The following is a 13,302-nucleotide window of genomic DNA, read 5'->3' on the forward strand; positions in this document are numbered from 1 at the left end:
GATACTCCTGAAACACGAATTTTTTTTTACAGTCGATTTGGACAAGGTCTAGACGCCCTGCAAAGTTTCAGATCTCTTACTCAATTTTAACATGGTTTTTAAGGCACCTGAATATGGCGATTTTGGGTTTTTTACCTAATTTCGTATAACATGCTGGCGCGTATTTTGCGCAAATTTCTTAAAAACCTCCACATAACTATTTCTTATTCCTGTCATCTTTAACATTGAATTAGAATGTTTTGAACTTAAATATAGGTACCTGCTGAACTACTTTCGATGAGTCTTAATGCCTGGAAAACAATAAAGGGGATATACTAGTATAGGGGGTAAATAGTATTGTGAATATAAGGGCGACGGTAATGCTTGCCAGCATTGTGATTACGTAGCATGGCATAAAAATCATTTCTTTGTTCTTGACGAGTTATGAGCAAATAATCATTTTTGTCATACGCGCGCACGTGACAAGCTTGTAAAACGATATTTGAGCTATTTATACTTTCGGATTTGAGTTAGTTTTTGTTTTAAAGTAATTGTGAAAACAATGCCAAATGTAAAGATTTGAAATTTTTGATCTAAATCTTTTGAAACAATATTATAAATGACCCTTACCTGGGGACCTCAGGCTATCGTGTTCATTAACAATAGAGATTCGGCGGAATGACAGGCTGAGCGCGGCTCAATAAAAATGACCCGTTTATAGGCTATTAGTTTTAGGTCCTGTCTAACGTTGAACAATTAAAACAGTTGGATAAAATACGAATAAAAGTAACGTTGACAATTTGTATAATATCAAGACGATAAAGATGGGAGTAAAGAGTCTATTCAGTAACAGAGTAAAGTCCGTGGCAAATCTCCCGTGCTAGAATCGAAGTGTCCTCCTTGCTGAAGTCTGCTTAGACACGTATTGCGATATTGCTGTGACGTCACGTTGTAGTGCAGATGTGCTGGGATAAGAGTGGTGTCCGGTGTCCAGGCGATGTGTCCTGCTCCTAGTCGTGGACGCGTTGACTGTGTTAGTAATCAGCCACTGAGTTGACGGCTGTATTACTTCGTTGTTAAAGTGATCTCCTGTGAATCGGTTGAACTGTGGGAGAGCGTGGTTAAGCTTAAAGTTAAGAAGTTAAAACTTGTTATACAGAAGGTACAGGGTGGGCCAAAAGTCAGTACCCATACGTTGGCCTTAATAGCTCCGCCGTGTTTTATATTTGAGAGCTGTTGCTTTGCTGATGGCATACTGTACTTACTGGTTCGAGGATTCCGTCGTCAAAATTTGAAAATTCGAATATTTTAGACCACGCCCATTCAATATTAAAACACCTATATTGTTTTCTCTGAACATGCTGAACACCTTATTTTTTCAGAGACGGTAGATTATCAAATATTGCATATGATCTGAAAACATGAGGCAAAACGGATTAGAAATGACGAAGTTATCAAGCATTTTCTGTATCTCGTTAACAAAATTGACTGGGTGATTATGTGACACCGTGACACGACACCTTAATTGGGCATCCATAACAATTCCCATAGTGTTTAACGGGGTAGTTAACGGGGTCACATTATCACGTGATTAGGTAAACCAATCAGCTGATCACACGTAATGAATGAACTCGTTATGCTTCATATCTCGGTCATCTGAGAAGCTACAGTTCTAATTCTTTCAGGACAAACGTAATTCGAATGGCCAAACACAATTCAATAACATTTAGCTTGATCCGACTATCCAAACTATCAAATTCATGTGAAAATGAACTTCCATTTGAAAAAAATGAACGCGAATATTTTTCGAGTTGACAAATTCCTCGAACCAGTGGTGGTACTAAGTCATACCAGAAGGAAGTATTTAAATTGGGCACTCAGTGACTGAGCTATAAAGGCCAACGTATGGGTACTGACTTTTGGCCCACCCTGTATAACAAATCCTCTCTACCAAAACGTTGAAAGAAGAAGTTTAAACTTGTTATAGTTATACAGAAGGTATAACAAATCCTCTCTACCAAAACGTTGTTTACCATACAGAAGGTATAACAACAATACATAATCATACAGAATTGAATTGTGAATGCTTTTAAATTATAACCCCAGTTATAAAAGTAGAAAACCGATATAGCCCTAATTTCCACTATCCCATGGCCCAGTATGAATATCGAAACCCAAATTATGAATTATGTATTGAAAGAGGGGTAATCTGGCCTTACCTGGGGCCGGGACCCCAGGCTAATATAATACTTTCCGGGAATTATATGCACCAAAACCCGTGGACACTGAGAGCTGAAAATTTGCAAATATATCTCGCAAGGGAAGCGAAGGTATTATTAGCATATATAATACTAATAGTGCATAGACAATAGACTGCCACCTCAGACTGGCTGGCGGCAAGTTTCAAAACAAATAACAGTGAGCACTATATATTACACACTATATAAATATTGTATCAAGCGCACGTATCACATTACACACATTCCAATTTCGGAAACGAAAAATATTATATCCTATAATACCCTGGCTATTTCGTGCCCGCACGTTCCCTCCAGCATGGCAAGCTGTCGGGAATTATCGCGTTCAGCACTCAGAAGCCAAGGTATTATGATATTATATTTATGTTTATAATCATAGTCAATCATCGTCAATCCGCCGAATAATAGAGATTCGGCGGAATGACAGGCTGAGCGCCGCCCGGTAACTCCAGATCCAATTGCAGTGTACCCATTACCCAAATTACTATGCGATGCAAAATTTATCGTATCAATTCCGTTTCTCATAATGAACTATTTATAATCGTTTATGGTTCGCCTCCTATTGAGATTAGAAATAAAACGAATATGACCACGGATGACAAAGGGAATGGCATGGCACGCCACCCAGAAAACCTTACCTGGGGACCTCAGGCTATTATGTTAATAGAGATTCGGCGGAATGACAGGCCACAGGCTGAGCGCGGCCCAGTAATAAAGAAAATTTTACTGCTTACCGGCTAAGCACTATTTCAGGCAGATTAGGACCTTACCTATCTAGCGACCTGCGACCTCCGGTTTTTTGCAAACTGGCGCGGTTTCCCCAAAAAGATCTTTGAAGAACTTGTTCCTTTTATTTCGAGTTATTTCAAATTAATGTTTCATTTATTTTGGGCCAAATTAAAATGTTCAAAAAATATAGTTTGTATGGCCATGGGAATTAACTTGCAGTAATTGGCATTTTGTCAGCCAATCCGTTGTATCAGGTCGTGACCCCCACAGTCGTTTCACTATCGTTTTTACGATACAGGGGGAGCCGCGCACTCGTGCGCGGCGGGTCATACAACGTATGACAACCAATCAGAAGGCTGGAATGAAGTCACGAGCACGCGTGCAACTTGTAGGCGCGATGACAAGCATGCTGTAAAGAAATGATCGCCTGGAGCACGTTCGTCAGCCGATAAAGATTTTTGGGCGGGTAATATTGACATTTGTGGTCGACTTCCGGAGCACTGATTCACAGTGCCGCGTTAAAGCAAACCCACTTTTGAGAAGCGCTTATGACAAGTTGCTCGATAGTGGATAGGAAACATAAACAATTTTATGCTCCGAATTCAGTGGCTTTTAGTCAATAAATTGTGAAAAGGGAAAGGCATATTTTTCAACAGAGACTATCAACTATACTATGATGTATGAGTACAGTATGTCTATACTGTTCATTAATTGATCAGTCTGCAATTCTTTTTGTGTTTGCCCGCTGGAATGCTAAAGCGTATGTTATGTCACTTTCAGGCAACTTTTAGTTCTAAATTTAGCAGCATCAGAAAACAAAATTTCTGCCACTTTGTCCCTCATAACATGCTTGCCTTAAATTCTTGTTTTGTTTTTATCATTTGGAATTGCGAAATGAAAAGGAAAATAACTTGATCTTATCGAGAGTGAAATGATTAAATATACTTTAGCTAAATATTATCCAAATCGCATACAGCAGTTGAGCAAACAATGGTTCTCTTATATTCAATTTAAATTGGTACCTTGAATGAAAACAAAATAAAAATAATTGAATACTCGACTAAAATTAAATCTCTTGCAATCGTTCCAATCCTTTCATAAAAAATTGAAGGTTAAACTCAATCAGAACAAAAATATTATGATAAACAACCTAAACGTCTCAACAAACATGCAAAAATTCCTAAATGAAAGGTCCACAGAATCAATAATCGCATCCGTAAAAGATGAGCTATCGGTCGATAATTGCGACAAAATGAGATAGTCTGTTTAAAAAGGCGGCGCACTAGCAGCGCTAACCGGTTAAGTTCCTGGTGGTCCTTTAGAGGGGGACTCGTTATCTTAGCAACCGAGATGTGGTTACTTTGCTGCTAGAGGGGGGGTTGCTTGGCAACCGGAGTCGTGTCACCTAGATGTGTCGGGAGACTTGTGAAGAGTAAGTGAAGTCTGTTAGCCTGTTTCACTACCACAGCTGCCTCGTCATGAAGCCATACCTGAGAGTTCGGGCTGTAAGTGAAAGTCTTCTTCTAAATCAAATCCGCAAAATGTTTCCCGATAAAATACCACTTCGATTGTCAAAGTTCAGACTAGGTCAAGCGGAGGCCAGGTTGCTGGGTTGCATCAACAGACATGCACAAATCACCGCACTAACAATGAATTAGCGCGTACGTACTAAGGTAGAGACACGTGATGCCCATATAAGGTATCATTAACTAGAGGCAGGCCTGAAATGTTTAACTCCAAATGGTCCGGAAATTAACAGCTAGGAAAGTTGAAAAGTTAAAGAATTCTTACCCTCTAGTTTGAATGGTCCGGAGGATCCCTGTTCTTTGGTCTCCCATGGAAAGGCTCTTTTCATCGCCTCGGCAGTCACAACCGAGTCTTTCTCCCAGGACAACCCACTCGACGACTGAAGAAAAGGAAGCGTTAATTATCTAATAATTAATTAAGTAATCACTTTTTAACATTTATACAGATCTACCAATTCTTTTAAACCTAACACTATGGTGCGACTTTATAGGTTTTCAGAGACAGATGGATTCGTGACATGCGGATAACGATAGGTTGGGGAGAATCTTCTTTTATCTATGACACAATACCGGTCTGATTCCGAAATATGTGGCAGACATTAAAACAGTGGCATGTTTCCCAGGATTTCTAGAATAGTCATTAGTAGGCATTTAGGTCCGTCCAAATCAACCATAACGGAAAACAATTTCCATAATCCGATCAACTATTAGAACTATAAGTCTCGGCTGATAAAATTATAGCCGCTTTTGTTAACGGATTTGGGACGGATTTTTAGTTTAATCGCGTTAAGGTGAAATATTATGAGCTCGAGAATTCATTGATTTGGTAGTAAAACATTCAGTGAGCGCTAAAACAGCTCCACCAAATGAACTTATACTGATTAAATCGTGATTATTAAGGGGGAGATTTCAACAGGGGACAGAATTTCTTGCAGAGCAGTTAGAGCAGTGAGCATGAAAATTTGTAGGGTGAAATCATTCGAATTTCGGAGGGCTAAAATGAAAATTTGATTGGAGAAAAAGGCGACATAATACCGTTCTGCCCACGATGCAATCAAATAAAGTCAGAGGGCATCTAGATTCTAGAAGTGTAGCAGCTTCAACGTGAAAACCTTTCTAATTGTAATGAGCAAAATTTGTAAAACATCGATGCTCTTAGTACGATAGATATAGAACATAGCACCTAAAATGTGTACCCCGCGTTGTGTATCTACCTGCGGAGGGTTGAAGATGGTGTTGGAGTTTGAGTTGAGGATTCGTCCCACTTGTTCGTTCAGGTGATTCTTCATGAGATGTTGCTTCAGAGCCTGTCTGTGTACGAAACCTTGGCCACATGTGGTGCACTTGTACGGTCGATTACCTAAACACACAATATAATGGTCAGTTTGAGATTTTCTAGACTGATAGAGATGTGGACTTTATTATGCTAGAACTGCCATCATCATCATGTGATCATCATGTGATACAAAGGCGTGACACGTATTTAAAGTTTAACATTTCAGCCAACACAGATGTCAAAGGTTCAGTCTCACTATTAAAGACCTCTTATTGTTTCTGTCGGCCAACTCGGCGCCTGGAAACAAGCTGAAACTATCAAACTAACCGGTATGAAGATAAGAATGGTAGGTGAGTCCACTTTTCTGTGCAAAACGTTTGCCGCAGACGTTGCACGCGTACGGTCGCTCCCCCGTGTGGATGCGCATGTGTCGGATGAGCGCGTCGTTAACAGCGAACTGACGCTGACAAATCTGACAGCGGTAGGGTTTCTCGTTGGTGTGGGAACGGTAGTGCAGAGACAGCTGTGTGGGAGAATGGTTAGGAGGGTGTTGCTTAAAGAGAGAGAGAGATAGAGAGAGAGATAGATAGAGAGAGAGAGAGGGAGAGAGAGAGAGAGAGAGAGAGAGAGAGAGAGAGAGAGAGAGAGAGAGAGAGAGAGAGAGAGAGAGAGAGAGAGAGAGAGAGAGAGAGAGAGAGAGAGAGATAGAGAGAGAGAGAGAGAGAGAGAGAGAAAGCTAGAAATAGTGGTGACAAACACAGTTACAAACATCACAGCTACTCAGAAGAAGGTATATCAGTGCAACAGATACGATTATAATCTGCAAATTTGAGAACATCAAGATGGGATTCTGAAAATATTGGTCAACTGTCAAGTATCCATACCTGGTGCTGTTTGTCGAAGCTGGACGGGCATTTGTCGCATTGGAACTTTCTCTGGGGATGCAGGTCGAGGTGCTTAACGTACTCCTCCTTATCCAGGAAGCTTTTTCTACACTGACGGCACTGGTAGGATTTGATACTGTGAACACATATCATATGGGCTCGGAGCTGAGGGAAGAAGTTGGGGCTAACATTACTGATATCACGAGGCAGCCCACGTGCGGAATAGTATAGACCACGTGCTAGACCACGTGCTAGACCACGTGCTAGACCACGTGCTAATTAAATATATGGGTATTTATCGTGCGGGCAATACTGAACTCATTAGAGGTAAAAAGGCGTGTAAAAAGTGATACTGTACTAACAATTTCATAGTAAGTACTGTAAATGCAATTTATGAATCAGATATTTGAAGAAAGAAAAAAGAGAGTTAACTCACCTTGCTGCCGTAGCTGAAAGAGGCGTCACAGTGCTGGCAGTTGTATTCTCTTTTGTCGAAGAAACCACCGTTTGAGGGAATCATGACAGGGATCTCAGACCTGGCAGATTGAGAGAATGAGACTTTAGATATTTGTATGTAATCATCCATAAAGTGTAAGATACCATTCTCACGATCTTCATGATCGTTTTTAAAATATTCGAATTTTCTTACTACAGTCTCCATGATAGTTTGAGAAATTCTTTTGAATCGGCCCAAATTGTTGCAGAAAGACGGCGCCAAAAAGTTTTAAGAAGGTCAATTTTCGAACATAGCTGAAACATGTCAACTTACAATCTCTGGGATATTCCAGAGCAGTTTTCTGCTCATTCTTACCTTGGTTCACAATCCTTGGTGGTCTGTTGCAGGGTTGACGGAAAAGCCGGGATGTTTCCTTGAGCTATTGCCGCGCTAAGGAGCAGTTTTTGTAGTTCGTACTGCACCTGAATTATTAGATATAATTACGGTATAATATAAGATAATCGGGATCATTATACTAATAATCATTCCATATCAGTATCATCGTAATGGTGATTGTTTTGCGATACGAGAAAGGGATACAAATAGGTATGAGGCGAATCAAATTCTCTAAAAATTTCCTATTTTCCGTGTTTGTAGGTGCCAAATAAAACTCTATATTTTTTGTCACGCACACCAGTTGATCTAATTTACAAATTTTCGTAGCTCGGCAATTTTTGACATCTCCATTGTTTTTAACACGGCGTACTGCGAGGGAAAAAAGTTCAACAACAAGTGGCGCCCTTATTGAACCTACTTTTCGCTAATTCTACTCTTGTAAAAATACTAATACAGAATAAACTGCAAAATTTTCTTTTGTTTGCCATGTTCAGAGAAACGCCAGGTGTTTTCAAGGTGGGAACTTCAGAACGAAGATAATAATTTTTGGAATAAATGTCAAAAACTTGTAAAATATGGCACCCGGATTCATCTTATTCTAGAAGGAGAATACATAACACATTACTTTATAATAGACTTTTGGAGAATACGGCACCAACTGCGATTATAGAAAATAGGACAACAATTAAATTTGCAAAAAGACATAGTTTAACACGTCAGGCCAGCAACTTTCAAACATGGCCAATTTTTCTAGCCTTTGATCCTAGCAACAAAGAGTGAAAGTAAAGTTGTTATGTCTCAAAAGGGTCAAACTTAAGCGGACATTCTTTGAGGGAACCGCGATTTTGAAGTGAACAGTGGATAATTTGAGAAGTTGACATAACTTGACTCTCCACGCGAATTTCATTATAAGATTTCGACATCATGTGCCTTAATCCCACTTAATTTGTATTCCACTGGATCAGAAATTTTCAAAGATACCCAAATTTCGACTAATCTGTCAAGCTCCAATATTTCTTTCTATGACATCGGTCATTGACAGATAATAACGAGTATCTAACACGATCTCGCACTTACCGATGGATCGATGAATCCGTTGGTGGCGAGAGAGGCCTGTATTTTCTCGTGGATAGAAGTAGGGGAGAGGTTGAGGGGTATGGGAGTGATTGGAGTAGTGTGGGACAGAGACGGGGAGGAGAAGCTTGGTTCCGCGGTGGAGGGATTACTCTGGGACAAATTGTTAAGTTAGTTGGATTACTCTGTGACAAATTATTAAGTTAGTTGGATTATAATCATTGAGTTAGAGTTAGATTTTACAAATGTATGAGATTAGTTAAAGTTTAACCTCATGGGATGATGAAATAGCAATATAAGTAATACAACACAGTCAACCTGACAATTGGAGCAATAGCTATGAGGGAGCAGAGATTCGTTACAAAGAAACAATAGACAACAAATATATAACAGACAAATATATCTCATACATATAACAGACAAATATATCTAGATACTCATACACATGTATATCTAGATACTCATACACATGCCAGACAATTATCACCAGTGACCAGATAATAGGAAATTAATCCCGGTGCAGCAACACTATTTAATGGGTACATAGTTTGAGACCCAGTAACCGTAATACACTCAGAATAAAGTAATGTAAGACTTACCATCTCTTCGAATGAACGGTTAAGTTCTGGGTCACTTTCAGGTTCAATATCATCCTCCACGTCATCTACAATATTAACATCCTCGTCCCCAGCTGTGTCCTGTTTCCCCACTGGGAGTTGCTCTGAGCTAGCTGTTTCTACCTGGAAATGTTAAGTTACAGAACAATTTATTAGAGTTGCCAATTCTAGGATGTTAGCTTGATGACTTGGACGTTCTGAATTCTAAGGAACCGCAGTTAACAGTGATTTAACACAGTCTGAAAATAATTATCAATTTAGCCCAATAAAAAAAGTTTAACTCTTCATTGGACGGATGTATGTGATGAAGTCTAAAATTTTCAACTATAAGCACACAGCAAGTGACACAGCAAGTGACACAGCAAGTGACACAGCAAGTGACATTGGACAGATGGTGTGTTGTTTTGAAAGGGTGTGACATTGCTACACTAACTAAAAACAACTCTCTCTCTCTCTCTCTCTCTCTCTCTCTCTCTCTCTCTCCCTCTCTCTCTCTCTCTCTCTCTCTCTCTCTCTCTCTCTCTCTCTCTCTCTCTCTCTCTCTCTCTCTCTCTCTCTCTCTCTCTCTCTCTCCCTCTCTCTCTCTCTCTCTATCTCTCCAGAGAGACACAAGTATGCTATTGCAGTCTGTCTGTTTTAGGATTTACTTGCTCAGCATTTCGCGGTCATTACTATACTTTTTTGACCTTCAACCGACCGCCGTAAAAATTGTCAGAACTAAATCGTAGGGTTGCCATTGTTAAATACAGCTAAAGACCTTTAACCCGAGCTAGTCGCCTACCAGCCTCCCCCGATTTGACAGAAGATTAATGAAGACTCCTGGTGACCTGCTGAACCAGTGCATACTCAATTATCACTGATACAGTATATATTTTAACCGTTTTAGAGCATACTTTTCAGTCACCTGGTATACACAAAATCGTTTGAAGCTGGTCGATAATTTGAGGTAGCGAGTGTGTGTACAAGCTTGAGAGTGATCATGATTCCAGATGCTGCTGGAATATTACACTCTCTCTAGATCAGCGCACGTGCTATTAGTTAAAAAGAGTATCATATGGTCTAAAGCTAAATATATCATTATTATCAGAGACTGTAGCCACCCTCTCTACCCTGAGTACACGTGCTACTCCTTCGTCAGACCGGCCCAATTAGCGAGTGTTTCACGAATTTAAAACCACCAGCTATTGTTTTGACTAGTATGGTTGTGTGACTAAATCTAACTGAAGAAGAGGACGCACTTAACTTGGTGTTAAGTAGAGGATAATGGGTGGGGAGGCGGGAGGGCGCTTAGTGTATCATTGAACTATGTCCAATTATTACACGTATGTTATTAAAACCGAGCCCTAATGTGAGGGGGCGATGTGAAATTCACATAACATAGGAGCATATCATGAGGCTTAAATAGCTATTTTGCTAGCAATGTAAGCTAAATGGAGGGGTTGATAATTTCAAATATTGCTGGTAATTGATGCGGGAATTTGTTAATGATCAGACCGAAATTGATAGGTCACAGGGGGAAATAGTTGGTATCTGATGCACTTTAAGACAAATGACCCGACCAATTTATACGTGACAAATTGTGAATTAGCACAATTGATGACTGTTTATATGCGATGACTAATCATTAAATCGATGAACAAATTTACAGTCAATGACTCAATATATATCCTGAAATTGGTAGAATTTATATCCAGAAATGATGTAAAATCACATGATTTCAGAAATTCCAGAAAATCTAACAAATATTAAAAAATTCGACATTATGCACAAAAATATTAAAATTTCTGTAGAAAAATTTGCAGCATGGTAGAAACACATTAAAAAACCGGAAACTAAAGATATTAAATTTATCTACCTCCATTCGAGACTCCGCCTTAGACTCCTCATTTCTTCCTTCTTCCTCTTCTTCCATCTTTGAGAGTTCAGGAACATTTTCCTTTTCTTCGCCTTCTTGACGAGGAGCTTGCGACTGAAATAACAACAAATCATTAGCCCGGCTTACGAGCGGAATTACACGTTTAAGCCGCTAAGTTCTTCGTAAAAACAACCTGAGTTAGTCGAGTCACTTGAAACTAAAACCGGGTGCCACGAAGCTGCGAGGTAATCGCCAGAACGCACAATGACGCATGAAAACGACTGTAAAAAACATCACGAAAATAAAAAATAGGTCAATAGTAATTAGTGAAATAGTTATGGGGACGCATGACTTACTTAAACTTGCTTATTTACCGTTAATATTAAATAAACTCATTTTGAGAGTGAATATAAGAATCAATCACATACTAGCAACAGTATGTAACACTTACCTTAACATAAGGGTTGAACATGGAGGGTCTGCTTAATCCGTAGATAAATGACAGTCTGTTAATGTAATCTGAAACTGGTCCGTTGGTGTCCGGAGCAGGAAATGGGTTGGGTTTAGAAACTCCGGGGAATTGATCGGGGATTGCACCCGGCATTTCCGGCAGTGAGGGGGCTGATTTTCCGTCCCTGAAGGAGGAACATGGGGTTAGAATTTTGAAACATTCTGTATTTGTCATCCTTACTGCTAACCGGACACGTATTCCAGTAAGTCTTCCGGACGTTTGAGGTACCTAACTATATTTTGAATCACTATACTAGACAGCGCTAACTCAAAATCCGATTATCTTTCCGTCAATCCTTTTCTCTAAAAGTATTTCAAGCAAGAATTGGTATTGTTTTCTCCAGCCACCTAGGCTACCCAAATATCTTACGTAATTAGAAACTAGACTTTTCAAATTTCAATCATATCTCATATCGGTGGCAGTGTCAATTATCAAAATACAGAAATATGTACAATTATGGCTATTTGATGGTTGTAGGAGGTGCAGGAGAGGTGAAGAGTGGGCACAATGACTGCTGAATAGTGACAGCGTCAGGAAGCAGTGTAACCCTCTAGTATTATCCTCTAATTGGTTCAGTAGACGGGGATTCTCGCAGAGATAAGTGGGAGGGAACTAATGAGGTCAAAATGATGATCGATTTGACGCTATTGTTACGAAGTGCCGCGAAGCCATATTGCACATACTCTCGAGCGTCAGGGTTCGGTTTAAAAATCGAATTTTGTAAGACAAAGGTATTTTATTAATAATCGGACACTTGAATATGTCAACAAATTAAAATCTTCAATAATTCAGGGCATGCCTGATAGACTAGGATTTGACACAGAACTATCAGACCAAGCAGTGTTGCGCTCTTCTTTTCCAGAGGTGCAAATGGACGTCAATAAAAATATAGATATGTAATTTTTGGTAGAGATGGAAATAGCTTAATGTCGTTTTGCGACAATTTTCAGGGATATTGGCGAAATTGTAGCCCTTATAAGCCTAGGACATGGGATATACTATATTATATACTATAATATAGCGATTCAAATATAAGCGATTCCACGGAAACAATTGGGGATCCATTCAAGGAAACGCGTTTCCTGGTTGCAGTGCTATAGCTCCGACGTTCTGGGTTTAAATTGCACGTGGAAAAAGTTTGAACGATAGAAATATATTTGCAAGGCTGTTAATTGCATGTTGGCGAAACTAACTATCGAATTGACGCATTGCGCCGTGACTTTGACGGTGTTGTCATCTAGCCCTGCACCCAGCTAGGGCTTGACCTTTGACGGCAACAAGTTTACATTCCAAATAACCATCCATTAGCGGAAAACTAAAACAACAAAGAAACAATCAAGACTTTTGCGTTAATGTCGACGTCTTAATAAACCTAACAATTAATGTCGGTGCTTATTTCTGGTCCACATGTGCAGCTGCCTTGAAAGTAACTCACGTTCAGTTGAAAAATCATAATTCTGAGGAACGAAAAAAAGGCAAAATCGAAACATGAGCAGATAAGAATAGTTGGTGAGATGGAGTGAGCTGGGTTTTTATAGAATACAGAAAATAAGAAATGAGTGTTACTTACGTGATGGTGGGACGTTGCATCAGAGATTCCACCGATACGATGGACAGTTTCTTGTCCAGATCAGATCCAGCACTGTTCAGTGCTTCCGTCACGATCCCCTTCATCTTGTCAACTTTATCCTACAGGAATTCCAAATTAGTTTACTATGTTCTACTAAGTAAACTAATTAATCCTTCTGTTACGTTACGTTC

At 39.6% G+C, this 13,302-nt stretch overlaps 1 protein-coding gene across 2 annotated transcripts in view; it reads right to left on the minus strand.

Moving 5' to 3' along the window:
- Nucleotides 1-3,883: 3,883 nt before the first annotated feature.
- LOC134819018 (zinc finger and BTB domain-containing protein 16-A-like) overlaps nucleotides 3,884-13,302 on the minus strand; it is a 50,273-nt gene continuing 40,854 nt past the window's right edge. Inside the window, exons 5-16 of one of the 2 annotated variants that reach the window (XM_063828772.1) lie at nucleotides 13,112-13,230; nucleotides 11,482-11,665; nucleotides 11,031-11,144; nucleotides 9,158-9,298; nucleotides 8,562-8,711; nucleotides 7,464-7,570; nucleotides 7,089-7,188; nucleotides 6,653-6,772; nucleotides 6,096-6,291; nucleotides 5,707-5,852; nucleotides 4,758-4,872; nucleotides 3,884-4,456 (exon numbers count right to left, since the gene is read on the minus strand). In XM_063828772.1, coding sequence (XP_063684842.1) covers nucleotides 4,443-4,456; nucleotides 4,758-4,872; nucleotides 5,707-5,852; nucleotides 6,096-6,291; nucleotides 6,653-6,772; nucleotides 7,089-7,188; nucleotides 7,464-7,570; nucleotides 8,562-8,711; nucleotides 9,158-9,298; nucleotides 11,031-11,144; nucleotides 11,482-11,665; nucleotides 13,112-13,230 — 1,506 coding nt within the window. In that variant the 3' untranslated portion in view covers nucleotides 3,884-4,442. Of the gene's footprint in view, nucleotides 4,457-4,757; nucleotides 4,873-5,706; nucleotides 5,853-6,095; nucleotides 6,292-6,652; nucleotides 6,818-7,088; nucleotides 7,189-7,463; nucleotides 7,571-8,561; nucleotides 8,712-9,157; nucleotides 9,299-11,030; nucleotides 11,145-11,481; nucleotides 11,666-13,111; nucleotides 13,231-13,302 lie in introns of both variants that reach the window. The other variant, XM_063828771.1, reaches the window with a different exon arrangement.

This window comes from Bolinopsis microptera, chromosome 7, assembly GCF_026151205.1.
Source record: "Bolinopsis microptera isolate Bmic1 chromosome 7, MBARI_Bmic_1.0, whole genome shotgun sequence".
Lineage (NCBI taxonomy): Eukaryota > Metazoa > Ctenophora > Tentaculata > Lobata > Bolinopsidae > Bolinopsis > Bolinopsis microptera.